This window comes from Sphaerodactylus townsendi, linkage group LG15 (assembly GCF_021028975.2).
Source record: "Sphaerodactylus townsendi isolate TG3544 linkage group LG15, MPM_Stown_v2.3, whole genome shotgun sequence".
In the NCBI taxonomy this organism is placed as follows: Eukaryota; Metazoa; Chordata; class Lepidosauria; order Squamata; family Sphaerodactylidae; genus Sphaerodactylus; species Sphaerodactylus townsendi.
Genome location: NC_059439.1, coordinates 16,744,992 through 16,765,166, shown reverse-complemented (window position 1 = coordinate 16,765,166; position 20,175 = coordinate 16,744,992). Strand labels below are relative to the sequence as shown.

The window sequence follows — 20,175 nt, the reverse complement described above, 5'->3', positions numbered from 1 at the left end:
AATCTCTGTCCTTGGGGAGCTAGCTACTTCATGGTTAGGAAAAGATCTCATGTATGTATGTTAGTTAGTTAGTTAGTTAGTTAGTTAGTTAGTTAGTTAGTTAGTTAGTTAGTTAGTTAGTTAGTTAGTTAGTTAGTTAGTTAGTTAGTTAGTTAGTTAGTTAGTTAGTTAGTTAGTTAGTTAGTATGTATATTGTGATATCGCTTTTGCTCATTGCTCCAATATAACCAAATTCTATTGACCCTCTCTCCTCACACACATTTTCTGTATTAGTTCCTGTTACTACTCCTTCTCTAGAACAAGAGCTCTGTAATGGCCTCCACACGGGCCAGGGCCTTTACAGCGCTGGCCCCGGCCTGGTGGAACACTCTTCCTCCAGCTGTCCGGGACCTGCGGGATCTTGGTGAATTCCGCAGGGCCTGTAAGACGGACTTGTTCCACCGGGCCTTTGGAGGGTCCAGCTGCTGAGGCTGTTCCCCTTCTCTCTCTGCTCTGTTTTTACATCAGGGTACCTATATCATTGGGACCTGCCGTCCTCCCCTTTTTCTGTTCTGAGGGGAGGGTCTGATATTAGGTTTATTGTTCGCCTTTTATTGTATTGCCGCTGTTTTAAATGGGATTTTATTACTTATTTTAGTAATTTAAATTGTTGGAGCCTATGTAATTTGTTTTTATTGTTTGCTCCTCGTTAATAGTGTGTTGGATTTTATGTTGTAAACTGCCCAGAGCCCTTGGGGATAGGGCGGTATAAAAAACAGACAGACAGACAGACAGACAGACAGACAGACAGACAGACAGACAGACAGACAGACAGACAGACAGACAGACAGACAGACAGATAAATAAATAAATAAATAAAATCCCGATCCCTGAGCAGGGAAAAGGCAGGTACAACTTCTGAATGCTCACAGGCACTCATCTCATCAGATAGCACAACACATTCCTACTAGGAAATCCTGTCTAATTGATTTCAAATAAGTCAGATCCCATAATTCAACCTGGGCAATATAATATGTATGACGCTTCCCAGGAGTCATGATAGAGATTTTGCTCTGTATACCTGCATATCTCTGCAGAAGATTAGCAGACTATGTTCTGGCAAGAAGCGAGAGGGGCTGGGAAACTGTCCTTCTGTAGAAGAAGTGATGGCATTGCAAAGAGATCCCCAAGTTTACAAGCTCCAGCTCAAATTAGTATCAAGGCATTTCAGATTTGCTTCAGCACTGCACTTGGAGGGACACCAGTGTTAAACAGCTGTTAAAATTGAACCTCCAATTTCTTTTCCAGGGTGCTACTGGATTCCCCGGAGCTGCTGGAAGAGTTGGACCCCCTGGCCCATCTGTAAGTACCTCTCCCCACACAGCCCCCCAGACACATTTATTTTATCCTTGGCAAAGATTTGGAAAACTACTGCAGAGCTCCCTAGTGGCTGGAATGATGATTCTCACCAGAAAGTACCTGAGATCCTGCAGGACTGTTCAGCAGAGACACCAAAAATGGTGCCTGTCAGGAGGTAGATGTGAGAATAGTGGTGGAGCAATTCAGATCTGAATTTTCAGCCTTCTCAGATTTTATTCTGAACCAAAGACCTCAAATAGTATGGGACTTGGGAGTAATTTTTAAAAGTTTTTTTTTTTTGCATTTAGCATTTATAAACTTGATATTCAGATTTCCAAGTTTTTGCAAGAACTTTGAGATCCAGTAGCAAGTCAGGAACTTTCTGGGTAGTGGCATGCAATTTACATCTTAGTGGGGTGATTCAGTCGTCACCATCAGAGGTGGAGTTGGTCAATATAGTTCAAATATATTAAAATTGAAATTAAAATGTTGCAGATTTAGGTACTCCCATGTTTCTAATATGGGGCAGTCAATAATTCATCCGTTTAGTATTAGCATTAATATAGGGAGAAGAATTCCCCTCTCCCCAAATCCACATGGAGTCTTTTTATCTCTTCTAGAAGAAGGATTTCTCTTTCATTTCTCTTTGAAAAGGAATCAAGGCACCTTTCATAACTTCAGTCCATGAAGGTGTTTTATGCCACCGAGTGGGGCCATAACAAAAGGACAGGAAGGTTTGGGAAGACATACATCTGAGCGTCTGAATGAAATTCTGAAATGTTGCATGACCTCCTTTCCTGCCCCTCTTTTCTGCAAACCTCTCATTAGTTAAAAACAAGAACTGATTTGAAACAGACTTCAAATTCCCCCCCAAAAAGGAGCAAAGGAACAAATGGTTGGCTTTCAGGGGGAAGATGCGTAAAGATTAATGAAGAGAATTTCTCTTTGTGATATTGAGTAGGAATTCTTCAGTAGAATTCAAGAGCGTGGAAGAAGGGAAAAGAAGGGTCTTTTGGACATAACCATTCTACAGACCCCAACTGATTAGTGGTAATCTTCGCTTCCCAAAGAACCCTGGGTAGTTTGGAGAGAGCTAGGGACCTCTAAGCGAAAATTCTCAACTCATTCACCAAGCCTCAATTCCCAGAATGTGTTGAGGAATGCCATGGCAGTTAAAATGAGCTGGCCACGGTCCTCTCTGCAATGATTAATTTGTTACAATTCCATTGATTACATTACTGCAATTGTAACATACATGGGGCTGTTCTTGAAAACCACCTGGAAGCTGCAGTGGGTTCAAAAAGTAGCAATTCAGCTGTTGACTGAGACTAGCTGTTGGGAACACAATGAAAAACTACCAGCCAACATCCCCTGAAGGTAGAGTCCTTCCCATTTCCACGTGTACCCTAAACATAATCCCAACCTTCATCAAGTCAAGTCAAGAACCTGTAATGGAATACAATCAAATAAAAGAGAACATACACTCTACAGTAACCAAACATAAACTTACAGTAACCAGGCAGAAAATTGGTCATTAGCGCTTACTTATACCATGTTTCGGCGAAAATAAGACAGTGTCCTATATTAATTTTTGGTCCCAAAGATGCGCTATGTCTTATTTTCAGGGGATGTCTTATTTTTTCGCTCCACAGCTGCATGCTCTGGTGTTCTGTTCGACGGGCATGCTTCCAAACAAAAACTTTGCTACGTCTTACTTTCGGGGGATGCTTTATATTTAGCTCTTCAGCAAAACCTCTACAACATCTTATTCTCAGGGGATGTCTTATTTTCAGGGAAACAGGGTAACTATACCAAGAAACCTAGCTATTTGCTTTAAAGCTGCACCCAAAGTATTATTCAGAAGGAACAATGCATTTTGTTGATCCGTCCAGCCTTCAGAACCGCCCAAAAGAGGTAGCAGAAACTTTAATCGAGCTGTCTCATATAGAAGCCAACCTGCTCAGGGGGCTTCCCAAAACAACCTCCAGCAAGACAGGAATCTGAGTCTTTTTTCTATTTTTGTAGGAGTCACTAATTTGGTTTTTCCCCTGTTCCTTTTCCAAAAGGGTAACGTAGGTCTTCCCGGCCCACCAGGCCCTGGGGGCAAGGAAGGGGGCAAGGGACCTCGTGGTGAGACTGGACCTGCTGGCCGCCCTGGTGAAGCAGGACCCGCTGGCCCACCTGGACCTGCTGGTGAGAAGGGATCTCCCGGTTCTGATGGACCCGCTGTAAGTAAATGCCATAATCTACAGTTTACTGCTCTGTTAGAAGAGTTGTTTGGCCCATGCTGGGGATAGCCTCGTTGTGGGGGTCTTCCTTTGACAACTAGTAGGAATTCCCCAGAAGCACCCCACACTGCTACTAATTATTAGTACTAATAATACTTCTGCCTTAAACTGTTTTTTAAAATAACCAGTGCTTTGGGATGATATACTGATCCATACATTTCGGTTATAACCTCCTCCATCCAGGAAAGAGTTAGATGCTCTGTTTTTCTGCGGGTCACCTGACAATTAGCAATGGATCAGGCAAATCAAATTCAAATTACTTTTAATGGCATCCATTTCAGTTTTACATAGATAAAATTAAATAAAAAGGCACGTAACTCAACTCTATGATCCTATTATTCTATTGTGTCGGGAGTGCTTTGATCGTGTGTTCCTGCATGGCAGGGGGTTGGACTTGATCATCCCTGGGGTCTCTTCCAACTCTATGATTCTATGATTCATACTAAAAGAAAAAAATGTTAAAATTCAGCATATACAAGTTTCAGTTGATTCCCAGTCTTAACATTTTGTCAAAAAGTTGCTGCTGACATTGTAAAGTGGGGATCTTGATCATTTAACAGAAATTAAGTCATGATTTACTCAGCTGGTTCTTCCCCTTAGTGTTCATTAAATGAAGAAGGGGTTTATGAAAATGATTGAATAGAGAGCATTCCAAAATAATACGGGAAACTGAGTCGGGAGTGTTAGCTCCACAAGGGTAAAGTCCCAAAATTCTTGTTTCCTGATCCATTCCTGGATTATAAAAATGTCAACCAATGGAACACTGCTGAGCTTCTGCTAAGGAATAATTCTGCCCTTCCTTTTCCTTATTGTAGCCTATTGCTTCAAGAACAGGAGCTGTTCCTCCTGTTAGAACATTTACACATTGACCTCTCACTCAATACCCTTTCTTTTCCCTCTTTCAGGGAGCACCTGGAACTCCTGGCCCACAAGGTATTGCTGGAAACCGTGGTATGGTTGGTCTTCCTGGACAAAGAGGCGAGAGAGGTTTCTCCGGTCTTCCTGGACCCTCTGTGAGTATTTCAGAACTTCTAAGTCCTCCATGAAAATAAACAGATTCATCCCTGAGTCTTGTGGGTTAGACTTTGATCCTCAGAGGCAAAGGGGAGGTTTTCTCGCAGTGGGGTATGGGAATCTGGGGCAAAAAAGATTTTCAGAATCTAGTTGGAAAATTCTTTAATGTCAGATGATCTCCTGTAAGTTTTGTAGTTTGGCCAAAGGAGCAGGGTGATGCACGGCAAAGAAGACTTTCTGTGGGATTCCCGAACAGAGATTTGGTTGTCTACCACATTAATTTTAAATATATTTTCATGGAAATAAGTGTTGAAACACATGGAATTTTTCTGAGTAATGCTGTTTGGAACTGTATCCCAGGACTCAATCAGATACTCTTTCCCCCTCAATGACAGCATTACCCAAACACCCTTTTTGTTCCTTACTGGGGTTAGGTTTTGTGACAGAAATGAAGTGTAGACAATGTTGAATTTAAGAAGCATTCTATCAATGTTGCACAATAAAGCCCTTATTTTTCATCTAGTTATACACATCTGCTTAGTTCAGGAGTTATTTCCCCAACAAAACCTGGAGTTCCTGGAAGTCAATCTATTGCCTTTCTTTTCCCTTCAACACTTGAGGAACTCTGAAAAGAGATTCACTCAAGCAAGGCTGGTATAATGTCCAACAGCAGCTCAAAATATTTCTCGCCATTCCGGAGGAAGGATGTTTCATATGAAAAAAGAGGGCAAGAGACAGCACCTCCCACCAGATGTGGCAGCGTTCACCTGCTCACATTTTCACCTGAGCCTTTTGAATGACCTTCAAAGTAAAACTGACAAAAAAGAGTTTGGATTTTAAGGGCTGATCTTGGTTTGCAATCCTATCAGCACCTAAGAAGAAGATAGTCTTACAAAATCCCGACATTCTGCTTTCAATAACCATGCACAGCTCCTCAGTACAGTTCTATAGTTATGCAAACTAGAGCAGAAACAGAATTCATGGAGCGAATAAAATCATCAAGCAAATTTTACTTGCAAAATCTAGAATGCATGTTGGACCTAATTAGGACCTATTTTATCATTTTCCCCTTTATGGATATGGCTGCATTCATAGTATGGAAAAGGAATAAAAACAGAACTTAGACCCCTTCTGCACATGCAGAATAATGCACTTTCAATTCATTTTCACAATTGTTTGCAAGTAGATTTTGCTATTCTACACAGCTGCAAAGTACATTGAAAATGGATTGGAAGTGCCTTATTCTGCACGTACAGAAGGGGCCCTAGTATTGAATTTGGCAGATAAAAAACATAACATTGTTGCTTTAAGGATGTTACCAACAAGGCAAGATTTAATTTTTAAGTATTCTCAAACATTAAATTTCCAAACAAATTCAACTTTTGAAATGTCACCAAAATATAAACTTGAGACAAATTTTTGAGGCATAGAGCAAATTCTGTTAATAGTTACTATCGTAAAGCAACCAAACTTGAATAAACTTGTCCAGAGCTTCACAAAACACACAAGACCCCCTACAGAAATTATATCTAGGACACACCCTTGTGTTATCCACACCTAGTACAACAGGTACTTCCAAAAAGCTGTAGCGCTCCATAGGAAATATAGAGATACATAGAAATTATATCTCCTCTGCCCTCAGCTGGATCTCATACCCCAAACTTTGAACGGGTTACTTTCCAGAAGACCAGAACATTATTTAAATTCCATCTGAATAAAAGCTCCTACTTTCTCTTTGGGTGTTTTCCCACTTACCTTCTGCCCCGCGCTACTGTAGGCAAGTAGCACGGGGTCCCCTGGCACTCCCCACTACAAGGGCAGTGACAACGCAGCCACCCCGATGCTGACACTGTCGCGCCCCCTCAGCATGCGTCATTCCTGGCGTTTTTCCAAATGGCGCCTTTGGATGACCCCGCGCTCGTGGGAAAGCCCGGGCGCGTGCCAGAAATGACGCGCGCTGAGAGCAGCGCGGGGCATACGGGGGTTGTGGCAAGTGGGAAAACGTTGTTTGTTGTACTTTAGTTAATTGTGGTAGTGTGGGGTATAAAGTCGGTTTTCCTCTCGTCCATGTGTTGGGTTCACCCAACTGTTCCGCTGCTGAAAAAGAGCATGTGGGGTGGCGGTTTTTCCTTTGGCTGCCAAAAAGATTATGCTGGGAATCACGGGACCTACATGGAAGTTTATCGTAAGGAAGAGAACTGGATGAGATAGAGTGAAAAAGCTGACTGGATTCAAGCCTGTTCCTTGTTGAGTCCTCATTCTCAAACATTGGGTTCTTTCTATTCTGTGTCTGATCTCCTCAGGGCGAACCTGGCAAACAAGGCCCATCCGGACCTAATGGTGAACGTGGTCCTCCTGGCCCAGCCGGACCTCCTGGATTGGCTGGACCCCCTGGTGAATCTGGACGTGAGGTACGTCTTTATATTTATCCTCCCACAACTGCTGTCATGTTCATTCTTCTGGGGGAACCTCCTTACAATCAGAATTTATTGCCATTTCCTTTCTGCCATCAAGCTGCATCTGACTTATGGTGACCCTTAGTGGGGTTTTCAAGGCCAGAGGTAGTTTGCCGTGGCTTGCCTCCATGTCCCAACCCTGGTATCCCTTGGAAGTGTCCCAGCCAAATACTTTCCAAGATCGACCCTGCTTAGCTTCAGGGAGCTGATGGGTCTAGGCTATCTTTAATCATACATATTATCTAACCAAAACTATGCAACTTCAGGAAGAGCCACGGCTTAGGGGCAGGCTAGCCAGGCAGAAGGACCTGGGTTCAATCCTCAATATCTCCAGTTAAAAGACTGGCAGCAAATGTAGGAAAAATGTTCTTGAGATCCTGGAGATCCAGGTAGGCCAGATGGCATGATAATAAGGCGGTTACGTAAGGGACCATAGATCCGTGGCAGAGCATACGCTTTACACGTAGGAGATTTTTAAAAACTCTAGACAGCTGCTGAAAGTCAGTGTTGACAATAGTGAACTAGAGGGATTGTTATTCTGAATTAATTCAAGGCCCTACATACCTGGTAGGGGAGACACCACGATCACAAAGATGGTTGTCCCAGGGCAAGGTCATCCATTGCACTCCGAGTGTGCTGACCCCTGCAATTTCCCCAAAGGCTGGAAACTGCATAATCTGTGATAATGCAAAGCAACTTCATGAGCTCATAAATGCAATATCTTTCAGCTGCAGAATCTGGGGGAAAATGTTGCTCTACATTCTACATCCCTTATTAGTTATCTAGAAGAAAAGTTGGTTTTATACCCCACTTTTCTCAACCTTTGAGGAGTCTCAAAGTGGCTTACAGTCACCTTCTCTTCCCCTGCTCGCAACAGACATCCTGTTAGGTAGGCAAGATTGAGACAGTTCAAAGAGAAGTGTGACTAGCCCAAGGTCACTCAGTAGGCTTCATGTGTAAGTGTGGGGAAACAAACCCAATTTTACATTCTATGTTCTATCTATGTTCTGTTCCTCAATGATCTCTTCCTCTCTGCTTGCCCTATAGGGATCTCCTGGTGCAGAAGGTGCTCCTGGGCGTGATGGGTCTGCCGGTCCTAAGGTAAGTTAAACCGGCCTGCAGTTTCAAGAACTGGTGGGTACCACAAGAAGACCGCCTTACGATAAACGTTCAGCTTCAAAGCCCACCTCTCAGTGACTCGGAGCTTTGATTCTCTCTTCCTCATTTTTCTTTCTCCAATAGGGTGATCGTGGTGAAACCGGCCCCTCTGGTCCCCCAGGCGCTCCCGGTGCCCCTGGTGCTCCCGGCCCTGTTGGCCCTGCTGGCAAGAATGGCGACCGTGGGGAGAGTGTAAGTGATGATTCCTTTCATTCCCCAAAAATATTAAATTCCTGGCCTGCAAGGAGGCCTTTCCAGAACAAGGAAAGGGATCTAGACATCCACTAGCCTTCCCCTACTTCGCTCTCTGCTCTGCCACAGACAGAAGATCAGAAGTCTCTCGCTTCAAAACAATGAATTGGAATATCTACCACCTATAAGTTTCCTTTTTTTCTCTGAAATGGCAATATGGACCACCCCTCTGGCTGCCACTGGACACAGCTTCTATATTACACAATAGACCCCCAATGTTTCTGTGCGCACATTCGCTGAAGACCACCTTCTACTTTGCACTGTTCAATTTGGAATGGCATCCATCCCTGATTTCATATGATCAAAACCATCACTTGAACTATATGTCTATATTGAAAGAACATAAGGAGAGGACTTTTGGAGGGAGGGAGGGAGGACTTTGTTATATTGTCGAAAGCTTTCACGACCCAAATCAACGGGCTCTTGTGGGGTTTTCTGGGCTGTGGGCCATGATCTGGTAGTTTTTGCTGCTAGTTTTTGCACAGGCCATGGAGAGAAACACATCTTACCATGACATGCCTCTGAAGACGCCAACCATAGATGCAGACGAAACATTTGGAACAAAAACTACCAAACTACAACCGCACAGCCTGGAAAACCCACCACAGCCAGAGGACATATTGTTTCACCTTAATACACTTGCATCAGAATTAAGAGGAGGTCACTCATTTGTGATTTTAAATATGTTTGGATTCTACTCCTCAAAGCCAAGGGAATAACCCAGGAGCCTCATATCTCACTTGGAACCCACTAAGTCAGGGGTAGGGAACCTGCGGCTCTCCAGATGTTCAGGAACTACAATTCCCATCAGCCTCTGTCAGCATGGCCAATTGGCCATGCTGGTAGGGGCTGATGGGAATTGTAGTTCCTGAACATCTGGAGAGCCACAGGTTCCCTACCCCTGCACTAAGTATTCTAATACTTACTATCAAGCTCATAATTCTAATTAGCAGTCCCATCCATATGCTCTGTCCATGGTACCTCGGTATCGTCTGGATGAGCTTCATTGGCAGTTTTTTTGATGCAGCTACTAGTTATTCAGTGAGTTTTGTAGTCATTTAACTAGAAGGGACTTGCCTCACCCAAACTATTTTGTTCCTCCTCCTGGAGAACAAATATATGATTGGAAGCTTGGTCTCTGATCACTGTGGACTAATTCATCCCATATTATAAAATAGTGGGATGTATATATAACTGTGGGACATTCTGCACAGCACAAATAAGACATCTGGGGATATTTTTAAAAGAGGTGACTTTTTGGTTGGTTGGTTGTCCAGACAGCACAAATAAGATGTCCTGGGGACATCTTTTAAAAAGCCGCCTCTTATTTTTTGTCTGGGTAGGATAGGTGTCAGAAGAGAAAAGAAGGGGAGTTTGGATTTATATCCCCCATTTCTCTGCTATAAGGAGATTCCAAGGGGCTTACAAACTCCTCCCCCTTCCCCCCCACAACAAACACCCTGTGAGGTGGGTGGGGTTGAGAGCTCCAAAGAACTGTGACTAGCCCAAGGTCACCTAGCTGCCATGTGTTGGAGTGCACAAGCTAATCTGGTTCACCACAGCTGAAGTGGCACAGTGGGTAATCAAACCCGGTTCTCCAGATAAGAGTGCACCTGTTCTTAACCACTACCCCACACTGGCTTTTTCCCACCTGACCATTAAGCTCTCTGGTCAGCTTCCTCCTCAACGTGCACCTGTCAGAGCAGCTGTGGCTGCAACACCAACAGAGAGGGAACCAACTAACATTGGCTCCTCCTCTGTCCCCATCCCTGCCCCTGCTTGTCCCTGCTATGCCAGCGGTGGCAGTGGAAGCACAAGGACACTTGCCCCATCATCCTGCACTATGTCTCACCACCAGGGGAGGGCGGCAGCTACACAGCATCAGTTTCACCTCTCCACTGGGATGAATGCCCCAGAGAGGGCGACTCCATCAGTATAGCCTCCCCACTGCTCTCAGTGGGAGATACACACCCCTTTGGATGGGACTGTAATTCTCCAATGCCGTAGACTGTCTTCCAAAGGAAACCAAGCCCAGGTCAACGCTTTCCCTGGAACACCTGAGCACTCAGAAAAGTGAGGCCTGTGTAACAAGATGCAGGTCGCCTCTACACAGTGATCCCATTTCCTTAGAAAAACCGAAACCCTAAACAAAGTTGCGGCATACCTATGAAAATGTTAACTTTGTATGTTTATATCCTTCTCTTCCCCCTTTCCCTACTCCTCCAGGGTCCCGCTGGCCCCGCCGGTCCCGCCGGTCCTGCTGGTGCTCGTGGCCCTGCTGTAAGTATGAAGTTATAAAACTGAGGTTCTTTTTTAAAAAAAATGTAAAGTAGCATTATCTTTGCACTGGGCCATTTCAAGATGGCCGCCATTCTGTTTTAGCAAATGGAATTCCTTGAGTATTCATTAGCCAAGTATGTTGACGTTCTGCATTAAAGTCTGCAGCTGTGTCAACTGGCCTATCAGTGTTTATATATATATATATATATATTCCATGAAGTGGAATTTTTCATGCTTTCTTTCCATTTCCAGGGAGCCCCAGGTGCTCGCGGTGACAGGGGTGAGACTGGCGAACACGGTGACAGAGGCATGAAGGGTCACAGAGGTTTCTCTGGTCTTCAGGGTCCCCCTGGCCCCCCTGTAAGTATCTTGACTGTCAGACCTAGAGTAGGCCTTTGTGTCACAGAAACCCTAGAGTTTTACACCTCCCTGTCTGTTCCCATATAGCGGCCAGCAGATAGTTGATTCGTTCAACCTTTTCTGCTTGTGATTCTCCCGGGTTGTTTTGGCGGGAAATGAAAGAAGCCTCAACATGGTTTTCCTGTGCAAACGGAATACAAAATAAGTAAATAAAGCCTGTGTACTTACAAAAGATACCCTTACTCCTTGATTCCCCACATGGCACCCATCAGTGTGTTTCCTGCCACCTGTTTCTGTCTTGGGGAACATATCTAGGGAGTATCCTCTCAGAAGCATCCATTTTTGTTTTAGGAGAGTTACTAGTGTAGAGGGGCTGTTTGATGATAGCGCAGTATCATTTCCCATTGAACTCGGAAGTGATGTCACAATGTATGGGTGACACTCTAGCATTTGACCAAATAGAATTTTTGGTGGATGTTAACCGATAGTCCTATGTGGTGATATCACTCATGGGTCACCTCACCTCATCCTTGATTCTCTCCCATGTTTGCCCAGTTGGCCCACAAAGGGAGGGGGAGGAGCTACCAGAGGGAAGTGTTCTGCCAATGTAGGAGACCTGGCAGTCACTGCTGAGGGAACATGCCTTGGAACCCCCTAATGTTTTGTGATTGGCCCTGTTACTGTTCAAAATTTTGTTCTGGCACCTTAAACACTTTGTGGTATGCAGTATTTTTAAGACTACGGCCCCTGAAAAGAAAAAATATTAAATGCTTTCAAAGAGACATCAGCTGATCATTTATGATCTAGAGGCCAAGCCAATGGTTGAAAGCCTTTTTATAAAGCCAATTTCCTGATTCTTCCAAATCAGGGCATTCATTTTACTTCCGCTCTTGCATCTTATGTCCTTTGAAGATAAGGAGAATAGTGAATGACTAATGAATGAATTATGTTGCCCCCAAATATGTACATATTTCAAAATGTCATCGTGGGTGCCTTTAAAAAAAAGCAAAGTTAATTCTTCACACAGCAGTGGGATGTAGTCCCATTATTATGAATAATAGTAATAACAATAACAATATTTGGAGCTGGACCTCAGGACTGGTCAGGTCTCTAACACCCTCCTCTTTCATTTCTTCTTGCTTCCAAATGCAAATGTTTCACCCAGAAGTTGTAACAACATGCAATATGTTTTGCACTTCTGTTGTCAATCTGCCTTTTTGCCCCAAGGAAATCTAATGATTGAAGGGCTTTCATTCAGCGATCAGACATTGACCGGTGCACATTTTCCACTGTGCTAAGCAAATCCGTTGGCTCTCTCCTTTGGGGCTTCAAAACATCTGTGTGTGCTAATTAGGTTCAGAAGCACAACAAGAGATTTTTGAAGCCCCGTTTGGTCTCTAGACCAGAATATCGCCAAGTTTCAATTAACTACTTCACTGATTTGAATGTCTCGTACGTTAATCAAAAATATGATGAATCTAATTGAATTAACTTCATTTTTTTTCTTTTATTTAGGGTTCTTCTGGCGAACAAGGTCCTTCTGGAGCTGCTGGCCCCGCTGGTCCTAGAGTAAGTATGATTGTTTGGCCCTCTCAATGAAGACAAGACAACATCTAGGTTTTCAGGCCTCCAGATCAGGCCTCGGAAGCTCCCAGGATTACAATTGATCTCCAGAATACAGGAGAAAAATAGCTGTTTTGGTGGGTGGATTCAATGGTGGGATTCAAATAATTTAACAACTGGTTGTTTACAAGCACCATTTTAACAACCGTTTCTGCCGAAGTGGTGCGAACCGGCTGAATCCCACCACGGGGTAGATACGATGACATTATAGAACAGGTACCATATTGCATTGCACAAGATTCTCCCATGTCACTCATGAACAAGTCAGAATCTCTCTTTTCCCTTTTTACCACAAGGACGTGTGCAAAGTTCTGTATAGTGGGAATGTCAGGCGTGCACATGATATGTCATGATAAGGGTGATACATAATGTCTCGAGTACAACAATGTCCCAGTGAGTCTTCAATACCAAGGAGGCTAATAGATAAGGAGGAAAGATTAGTCTGTTTTTCAGTGGAGCAAAGTGTTGGTTGGTGAGGCAGGGATTGAACATTCCATTTTTCTGTGAACTCCCACCTGCTCATAGTCATGACATTTTTCTCGATCCTATGCAGGATCCCAGCTAACATTTGCATCCTTTTGTCTTAACAGGGTCCCCCTGGGTCTGCTGGGTCTGCTGGCAAAGATGGTATGAATGGCCTGCCTGGTCCCATTGGCCCACCTGGTCCCCGTGGTCGCACTGGTGATGTTGGCCCTGCTGTAAGCAGTCCACCTTATTGGGGGAGTCTTACAACTGGCATTTGTAGGGTAAAAGAGAACCTTGCTTTCAACTCTTCTTCTTCTTCTTTTTCTCCTGCAGGGTCCACCTGGACCCCCTGGCCCACCTGGTCCCCCAGGTCCACCTAGTGGTGGATTTGATTTCAGCTTCCTGCCCCAGCCTCCTCAGGAGAAAGCCCATGATGGTGGCCGTTACTACAGAGCTGATGATGCCAACGTGGTACGCGACCGTGACCTGGAAGTCGACACCACCCTCAAGAGCCTCTCCCAGCAGATTGAGAACATCCGTAGCCCTGAGGGAACCCGGAAGAACCCAGCCCGTACTTGCCATGACCTGAAGATGTGCCATGGAGACTGGAAGAGTGGTGAGTGCTGGCAAAGCCAATTCTGGGGTGCCCGAGTGGTTCTTCTTTTGGTAATCCTCTCTGCTTCTGGATCACTTCTGTATTGGGCTGCCAGAATGGATTTTCATTTGGTCTCCTTGTGCACCAGTCTTTTCACCACTCTTCTTCCTTTGCGGAGAGTTCTCCTCATATTGAGTCTGTCTACACAACCTACTGTTTCGGTTCTGTGTCTTAAACTATATTTATTGAGTCAGAGGCCCAAAAAGAACTCTCTGTCAGACCCAACTGGCCAGTGATTCATGTCTTCTCCTGGACGCTCTTTCCAATGGTGGATTGCTGGAGTCATGTGGACTTATGATCAGCAACTCTCAGCAATGTGGTCTGCATATCAGAAATCCCAAAAAAGTTGTGGAGAAGTACCACATGAAGGTTGTTCAAGCTTTCCCAAATCTTCCCCCTTCTGTCTGCCGAACAAATATATCTTCAGGTCAGAGTGCCATTCCTTGTGTTAATCACCATTTTTTTGCAATATCGTTCCCCCTCTGATACTCCCTAGTACATTGTGTGCACACATAAATCTCTACCTTTCTGTTTGATCTCCTTGGTCTTCAAATGGCAGCCTGTTTGACTTGCACTTGGCGAGGCTTCAAAGACTTCTTTCCTTGACCTGGTGAGGCTAACTTTGTCAATATCTGAGAACCATAAGGGGTCTGCAACCTGCGGCTCTCCAGATGTTCATGGACTATAATTCCCATCAGCCCCTGTCAGCATGGCCAATTGGCATTTGGCCATGCTGACAGGGGCTTATGGTATTTGTAGTCCATAAACATCTGGAGAGCCGCAGGTTGCAGACCCCTGAAAGATAGATCTGTAGCATAGGAGAGTGCACAAAGGACAAACTTCCTTTTGTTGTGTGAGCTACCCAGCTCCATTTTTCATTTCCCCCATCATCCTCATTTACTCATCCTTCCTCATTAGGTGAATACTGGATTGATCCCAACCAAGGCTGCAACCTGGATGCCATCAAGGTCTACTGTAACATGGACACTGGAGAGACTTGTGTCTACCCAACTCAGAGCACCGTCTCCCAGAAGAACTGGTACATCAACAAGAACCCCAAGGAGAAGAAACACGTCTGGTTTGGTGAAGAAATGACCGATGGCTTCCAGGTGAGATCAGGAACCGATGAGAGAGAGAGAGAGATAAAGTACAAATTATTTTAACGATGACAACCAAGTTTGTTCCATGACCTAAAAGCAGTGAGAGTTCTTTTGGGGTCATGTTTATTCAACCCTACTCCTGAGCCAGGATTGGTAGGAGTCCCTTTAGAATTATGCGTGGATGCCATAGCCAGAAAAAGCAAGCAAGAGGGTTTGTTTGCATCATCTGAATATATTTAATTTTGAGGGAAAGAACATTGAGGAGGAACACAATGATAGCATTCACGAGATCTACAAAAATCCCATTTCTTCAATGCTTACGGCAAGTAAGAAATCCAGGCCTGCTCCCTGGTGGTGGGATCTTCAAAAGTTATTTCAGCAAATGTTTGATTGGCTTTAGTTTAGGTGGATTTGATCCAAGGGACAGGAAGATTACCTGGATGGTCACCTGAGGTTACTACCTGCCTTATTATTCTCTAAAATCTCCATCACTGCAGCTTACAGTGAATGGTTTTGCTTGGCTTTCCTATTAAACAAGGATTCCTGATACTTATAGGAAGTGGGGATTGATACTCCATTAAGTCATTTCCAGCTCCATGATTTTTAGACCGGTTTTTTCTTAAAACAACAAACAAAGTTAGGCTAGTATTGAAAGCCTGTATTAATTGAGCTCATTGCTTAAGAGGGATGGGGTAATTTGTCATGCTGGTGCATTTGGGGAACCATTGGCCCCTTCTGCACACGCAAAATAGTGTGTTTTCAAACCACTTTCACAACTGTTTGCAAGTGGATTTTGCCATTCCGCACAGCTTCAAAGAGCACTGAAAGCAGTTTGAAAGTGCATTATTCTGCATGTGCGGGATGAGCCATTGAGTCTGTTTCAAAAGGGGAAGAAGATGTGCCCATGCTTCTGTTTCTCTCTGCATCTTTTGTGTCCTTAAGTCTACACCTGGTTCATCACTTGGGCTGTGCCCAAGGCCCAAGGGGTTTTTTTCCCCTCTGGTTACTAGCAGAACACCCTGAGTGTGGAGAGAAAGATAAGGGTTAAGTAGTTATCTGGTCATAGCAAAAGGATTTCTAAAAGAGGTCACAACAAATTTGTATTTGCAGACACGAAGTAGAGGATCTACCTCAGTATGTCCTGACCTTCCCCCTGTACGCAGAGCCTAGGGCTAAGTTTCTGCATAGTTTTATATCTCTGTCCCAGGTATATTCTGAGTCAGACAAAATATACCTTCTCCTTGCAGATTTGGATCCTTACATATCCTATGGGGTTGGCCTTTTCGCTTTGGCAGCCTCAAAGATCCGTTCCAAGAACGCACGAAAGTAAACGATTAAATCAAAAGCTGTATAAGATATGTCTGAATCCAATTTAGACCCATTGGAAGGGGGATTGTGAGGGACCTAGTGTCCACATAATTGGGGTGCTGCGTGGTTTCCGGGCTGTATGGCCGTTTTCTAGCAGCATTCTCTCCTGACGTTTCGCCTGCATCTGTGGCTGGCATCTTCAGAGGATCTCCTCTGAAGATGCCAGCCACAGATGCAGGCGAAACGTCAGGAGAGAATGCTACTAGAACACGGCCATACAGCCCGGAAACCACACAGCACTCCAGTGATTCCGGCCGTGAAAGCCTTCGACAATACAGTCCACATAATTGATTTTTAGTCGTACATTTTTAATCTGTATATTAAGCTGGATTAGATGTTTTAATGTAATAATATTGTAATGGCCTACGGCTCTACAATAAAGTTGACTTGACTTGACTAAAAGAGGTCATCGAAAGGTGATGGCACGAGCACTAACACATTTCTGGTTATCTTCTTTTCTCTGTTTCCTTTGGCAGTTTGAGTATGGTAGCGAGGGATCCAACGCAGCCGATGTCGCCATCCAACTGACATTCTTGCGTTTGATGTCCACTGAAGCTTCCCAGAACATCACCTACCACTGCAAGAACAGTGTGGCTTACATGGACCAACAGACTGGCAACCTGAAGAAGGCTTTGCTCCTCCAAGGCTCCAATGACATTGAAATCAGAGCAGAGGGCAACAGCCGCTTCACCTACGGAGTCTCTGAGGATGGTTGCACGGTGAGTCCTTGGGCCTTGACTGGAGTAGCTAGCCTGATCCAAGTCCACGGGGAACAAAAGGCTTTTCATAGCCCATCCTAACACAGGAACATTAAAATGGGCTACAGTGTTTTAGCACTGCAGGGGTTTCTCTTTGTACCTTCTGCTAAGACTATAATCCAGTCTTAGAAATCAATATTAAAGAGCATAGGGGGAGAGATTGGGGACTAGTAAACAGGACTGGGCAGGGCTGGGTGAACAAGTAAGGGTTGTAGTTCAAGCCTCCAACCTAGCTAATGAAATCTTCATGGTGGAATAAGTTCCACAGCAGGCGTGCCGGATCGTTATGCTCATGGAAAGTGGGATCAAAAGAGATTCCCGTATGCCCCAGACTACTTCACCATGAAGGCAATAGAATCTGTATAATCTTCTGTTTGCTTTTATTGCTTAGGTGGTGGCGAACCTTTGGCACTCCAGATGTTATGGACTACAATTCCCATCAGCCCCCAATTGGCCATGCTGGAAGGGGCTGATGGGAATTGTAGTCCATAACATCTAGAGTGCCAAAGGTTTGCCACCATTTAGGGCAACATGAGGGCCATTAATTGCTTGGATTATTTGCTTTTCAAGCACATCACCCTTAACCTAAGGATGTTTTTAGAAGGCTGCCATGCAATCTTATAAGGCTTCTCGAAGAGACTATCAGGGATGGAGGGTCCTCTAGAGACAGGGGCATGTGGGGAACTTGTACTGTTCTTCTGCCTTTCCTCTAGCCCCGAGGACCTGTGTCCTGTTCATACCTAATATTGACCCCACTGGTGTCTCCAAAATCCTGCACTGGCATTGCCTTTTTCTTTTATGCTGCCCTTAATATTCAAACTTCTTAATAGTGGAGCAGTGCTGATCCTTTGAAATCCTGCTAGAAGCATACAGAATGTCTCAATCCCCTGCCAAAGATAGAGTCAACGAAAGGCAAGATAGACAAGGGCCAACAATGTGGAACCATCGGTTAGGAACACAGGTGGCCAAAGCAGAAGAGTCTAGTCAGGGATTATTCTAACACCATTGACTTAGAAGTATGTTAGGCCTTATGCAACATTTTAATTTCTTTTTGTTTTCCATTCCTCTGCAGAGTCACACTGGCAGCTGGGGACAGACAGTCATTGAATACAAGACAACAAAAACTTCCCGGTTGCCCGTCATTGATGTGGCTCCCATAGACGTTGGTGCCCCTGACCAGGAATTCGGCCTTGAGATCGGACCAGTCTGCTTCTTGTAAACCCCACAAAGGAAACCTGACAGTTTTAAAAAAAAATGAAATAAAAAAACAGCCAAAAAAGAAGGAAATTTCACATGGACTTGAATTTGTGTCTTTTTCTATCCATCATCTCTAAAACTATTTTTTGTTTCCGTTAAAAAAAAACAAAAAAGCATTAAACCAAAAAAAATAAAAATAAATGACATTTCAAAATTAATTAAGGAAGTGCATCCACTTGCTTGACTTTTTTAAAAAAAAATAAAATTCCCGAAGACAGAATGGTTTGATTTTATCTTTTTTAAAAACAAACAAACAAACAAATATCAGGTAATATCTTGGGACCACTACTTGCACACCCCAGAAATACATAGATAAGGCCACATTTAAAAAAAAAAACCCAGTCCAAACCAAGCAACACCGGAAATCTAGAATTCCACTTTGAAAAATCTGTTGTTTCCAGCAATAAGAACAGTTCTAAACTAGTGGTAGATTCTGACCTTTTATAGCCCTATTAAAAAATCCCCCCTTAACCTGGAGTTGGAAAAAAAAAATCCCAAAATTTACCCACAGGCCAACTTTCTCTGCTGGTAACTTTAAATAGGAAGTTTTGTTTTGTTTTGGGTTTTTTACGACGCAATACCACTGAACAGAGTCTTTTACCCATCCGAAGGGTACATTTTTTTTCTCTTTTGTTCTGTCGGCAACAGAAGTTGATCAGGCAAAGTCAAGATCCTGGTGTAGCATTTAGTGGTTTCCAAAACAGGAGCCCATTTGGACAAAGAACAGCTAACAAAAACGCCTGTACTCTTTGAGTGAGTGAGAGTGCTGCCTGGCTACCTGAGAGAATGCATTTTGAAGAGACGTTAGCCGGGGGAAATGTGTTTATGAGCTACAAATGTTTTGTCAATGAACAACTGAAGGAAAAAAATGACTAGTTATATCAGAAAGCAGAGAAAATGTGATGTTAAATGTATATTATTGTTGTATGGACGGCTACCTCACCAATGTCATATCCAAGTACTTTGGGGTAGTTTGGGGTTTTTTTTCTTAATGCTAGCACCAGGTTGCATAGGGGGAAGGAAAGTCGGGCTGGGTTCCAGGTTTAGATAAAGGTGCTAATTGTGTGTTTTATTCTTTCTAGTCTGCTATGTTAATAATTTTCAGGTCCCATGGAATTTTTTTTTTTTGGAGGTGATGAAATATCTACAGAAACCTCGCCCTGAGCGGAGGTTGCTGAGAGGGGCCGTTTGGTGCTATAGTATTGAGACTATTGGGACGGGGGAAAGCAAATTTGACGTCTTGCTGCCCAAAGATACTTGTGAATTTTCAAAAGGTGCTATTTCTTTTTTTTAACAAGCGGAGGAAAAAAAAATATCCAGGATGGAAAAAAAAATCAAACATTTCTACAAGTAGGGATCAAGGTCTGAGCAATTTCTGTCTTTCTGTTGTAAAGCAGGTGGATTCCTTTTTGGCTTCTCTTCTCCCCCCAATCATCCAGTTCTTTTCCACCACCATTGCTCTTTCCTGTCCAACCTCTCCCCATCCGCATCCGGCAACCTCTTGTGCCAAGTCTCTCTGGTTCTCCTGTGGTCCTCACTCGCTGCTGACATGTTCATTCTTCTCATTCATCTCTTTTTTTCTCCCCTCTGCTCCCCAATCTCGCCCTCATCCTGACTTTTTCTCTCGTCTTTCGTTGGGTTTACAATCGACCCAAACCTACCCTTCTCTCTAACAAGAGGCAGATGTTCTAGGGAGTGTGAGCGACCGAAGATTCTGTACCTATTTTGTATATGTATAATAATTTGAGATGTTTTTAATTATTTTGACTGCTGAAATAAAGCATGTGAAATGATCCAAATACA

The 20,175-nt window shown here is 43.8% G+C and overlaps 1 protein-coding gene and 1 pseudogene across 1 annotated transcript in view; both read left to right on the top strand.

Moving 5' to 3' along the window:
* COL1A1 (collagen type I alpha 1 chain) overlaps positions 1–20,175 on the top strand; it is a 154,590-nt gene extending 134,415 nt beyond the window's left edge. The window contains exons 41-54 of the mRNA XM_048516445.1: positions 1,288–1,341; positions 3,405–3,566; positions 4,532–4,639; positions 6,944–7,051; positions 8,144–8,197; positions 8,339–8,446; positions 10,733–10,786; positions 11,039–11,146; positions 12,662–12,715; positions 13,360–13,467; positions 13,568–13,850; positions 14,808–14,998; positions 16,834–17,076; positions 18,188–20,175. Coding sequence (XP_048372402.1) covers positions 1,288–1,341; positions 3,405–3,566; positions 4,532–4,639; positions 6,944–7,051; positions 8,144–8,197; positions 8,339–8,446; positions 10,733–10,786; positions 11,039–11,146; positions 12,662–12,715; positions 13,360–13,467; positions 13,568–13,850; positions 14,808–14,998; positions 16,834–17,076; positions 18,188–18,334 — 1,782 coding nt within the window. The 3' untranslated portion in view covers positions 18,335–20,175. The remainder of the gene's footprint in view (positions 1–1,287; positions 1,342–3,404; positions 3,567–4,531; positions 4,640–6,943; positions 7,052–8,143; positions 8,198–8,338; positions 8,447–10,732; positions 10,787–11,038; positions 11,147–12,661; positions 12,716–13,359; positions 13,468–13,567; positions 13,851–14,807; positions 14,999–16,833; positions 17,077–18,187) is intronic.
* Positions 7,653–7,791, top strand: LOC125445364 (annotated as a pseudogene).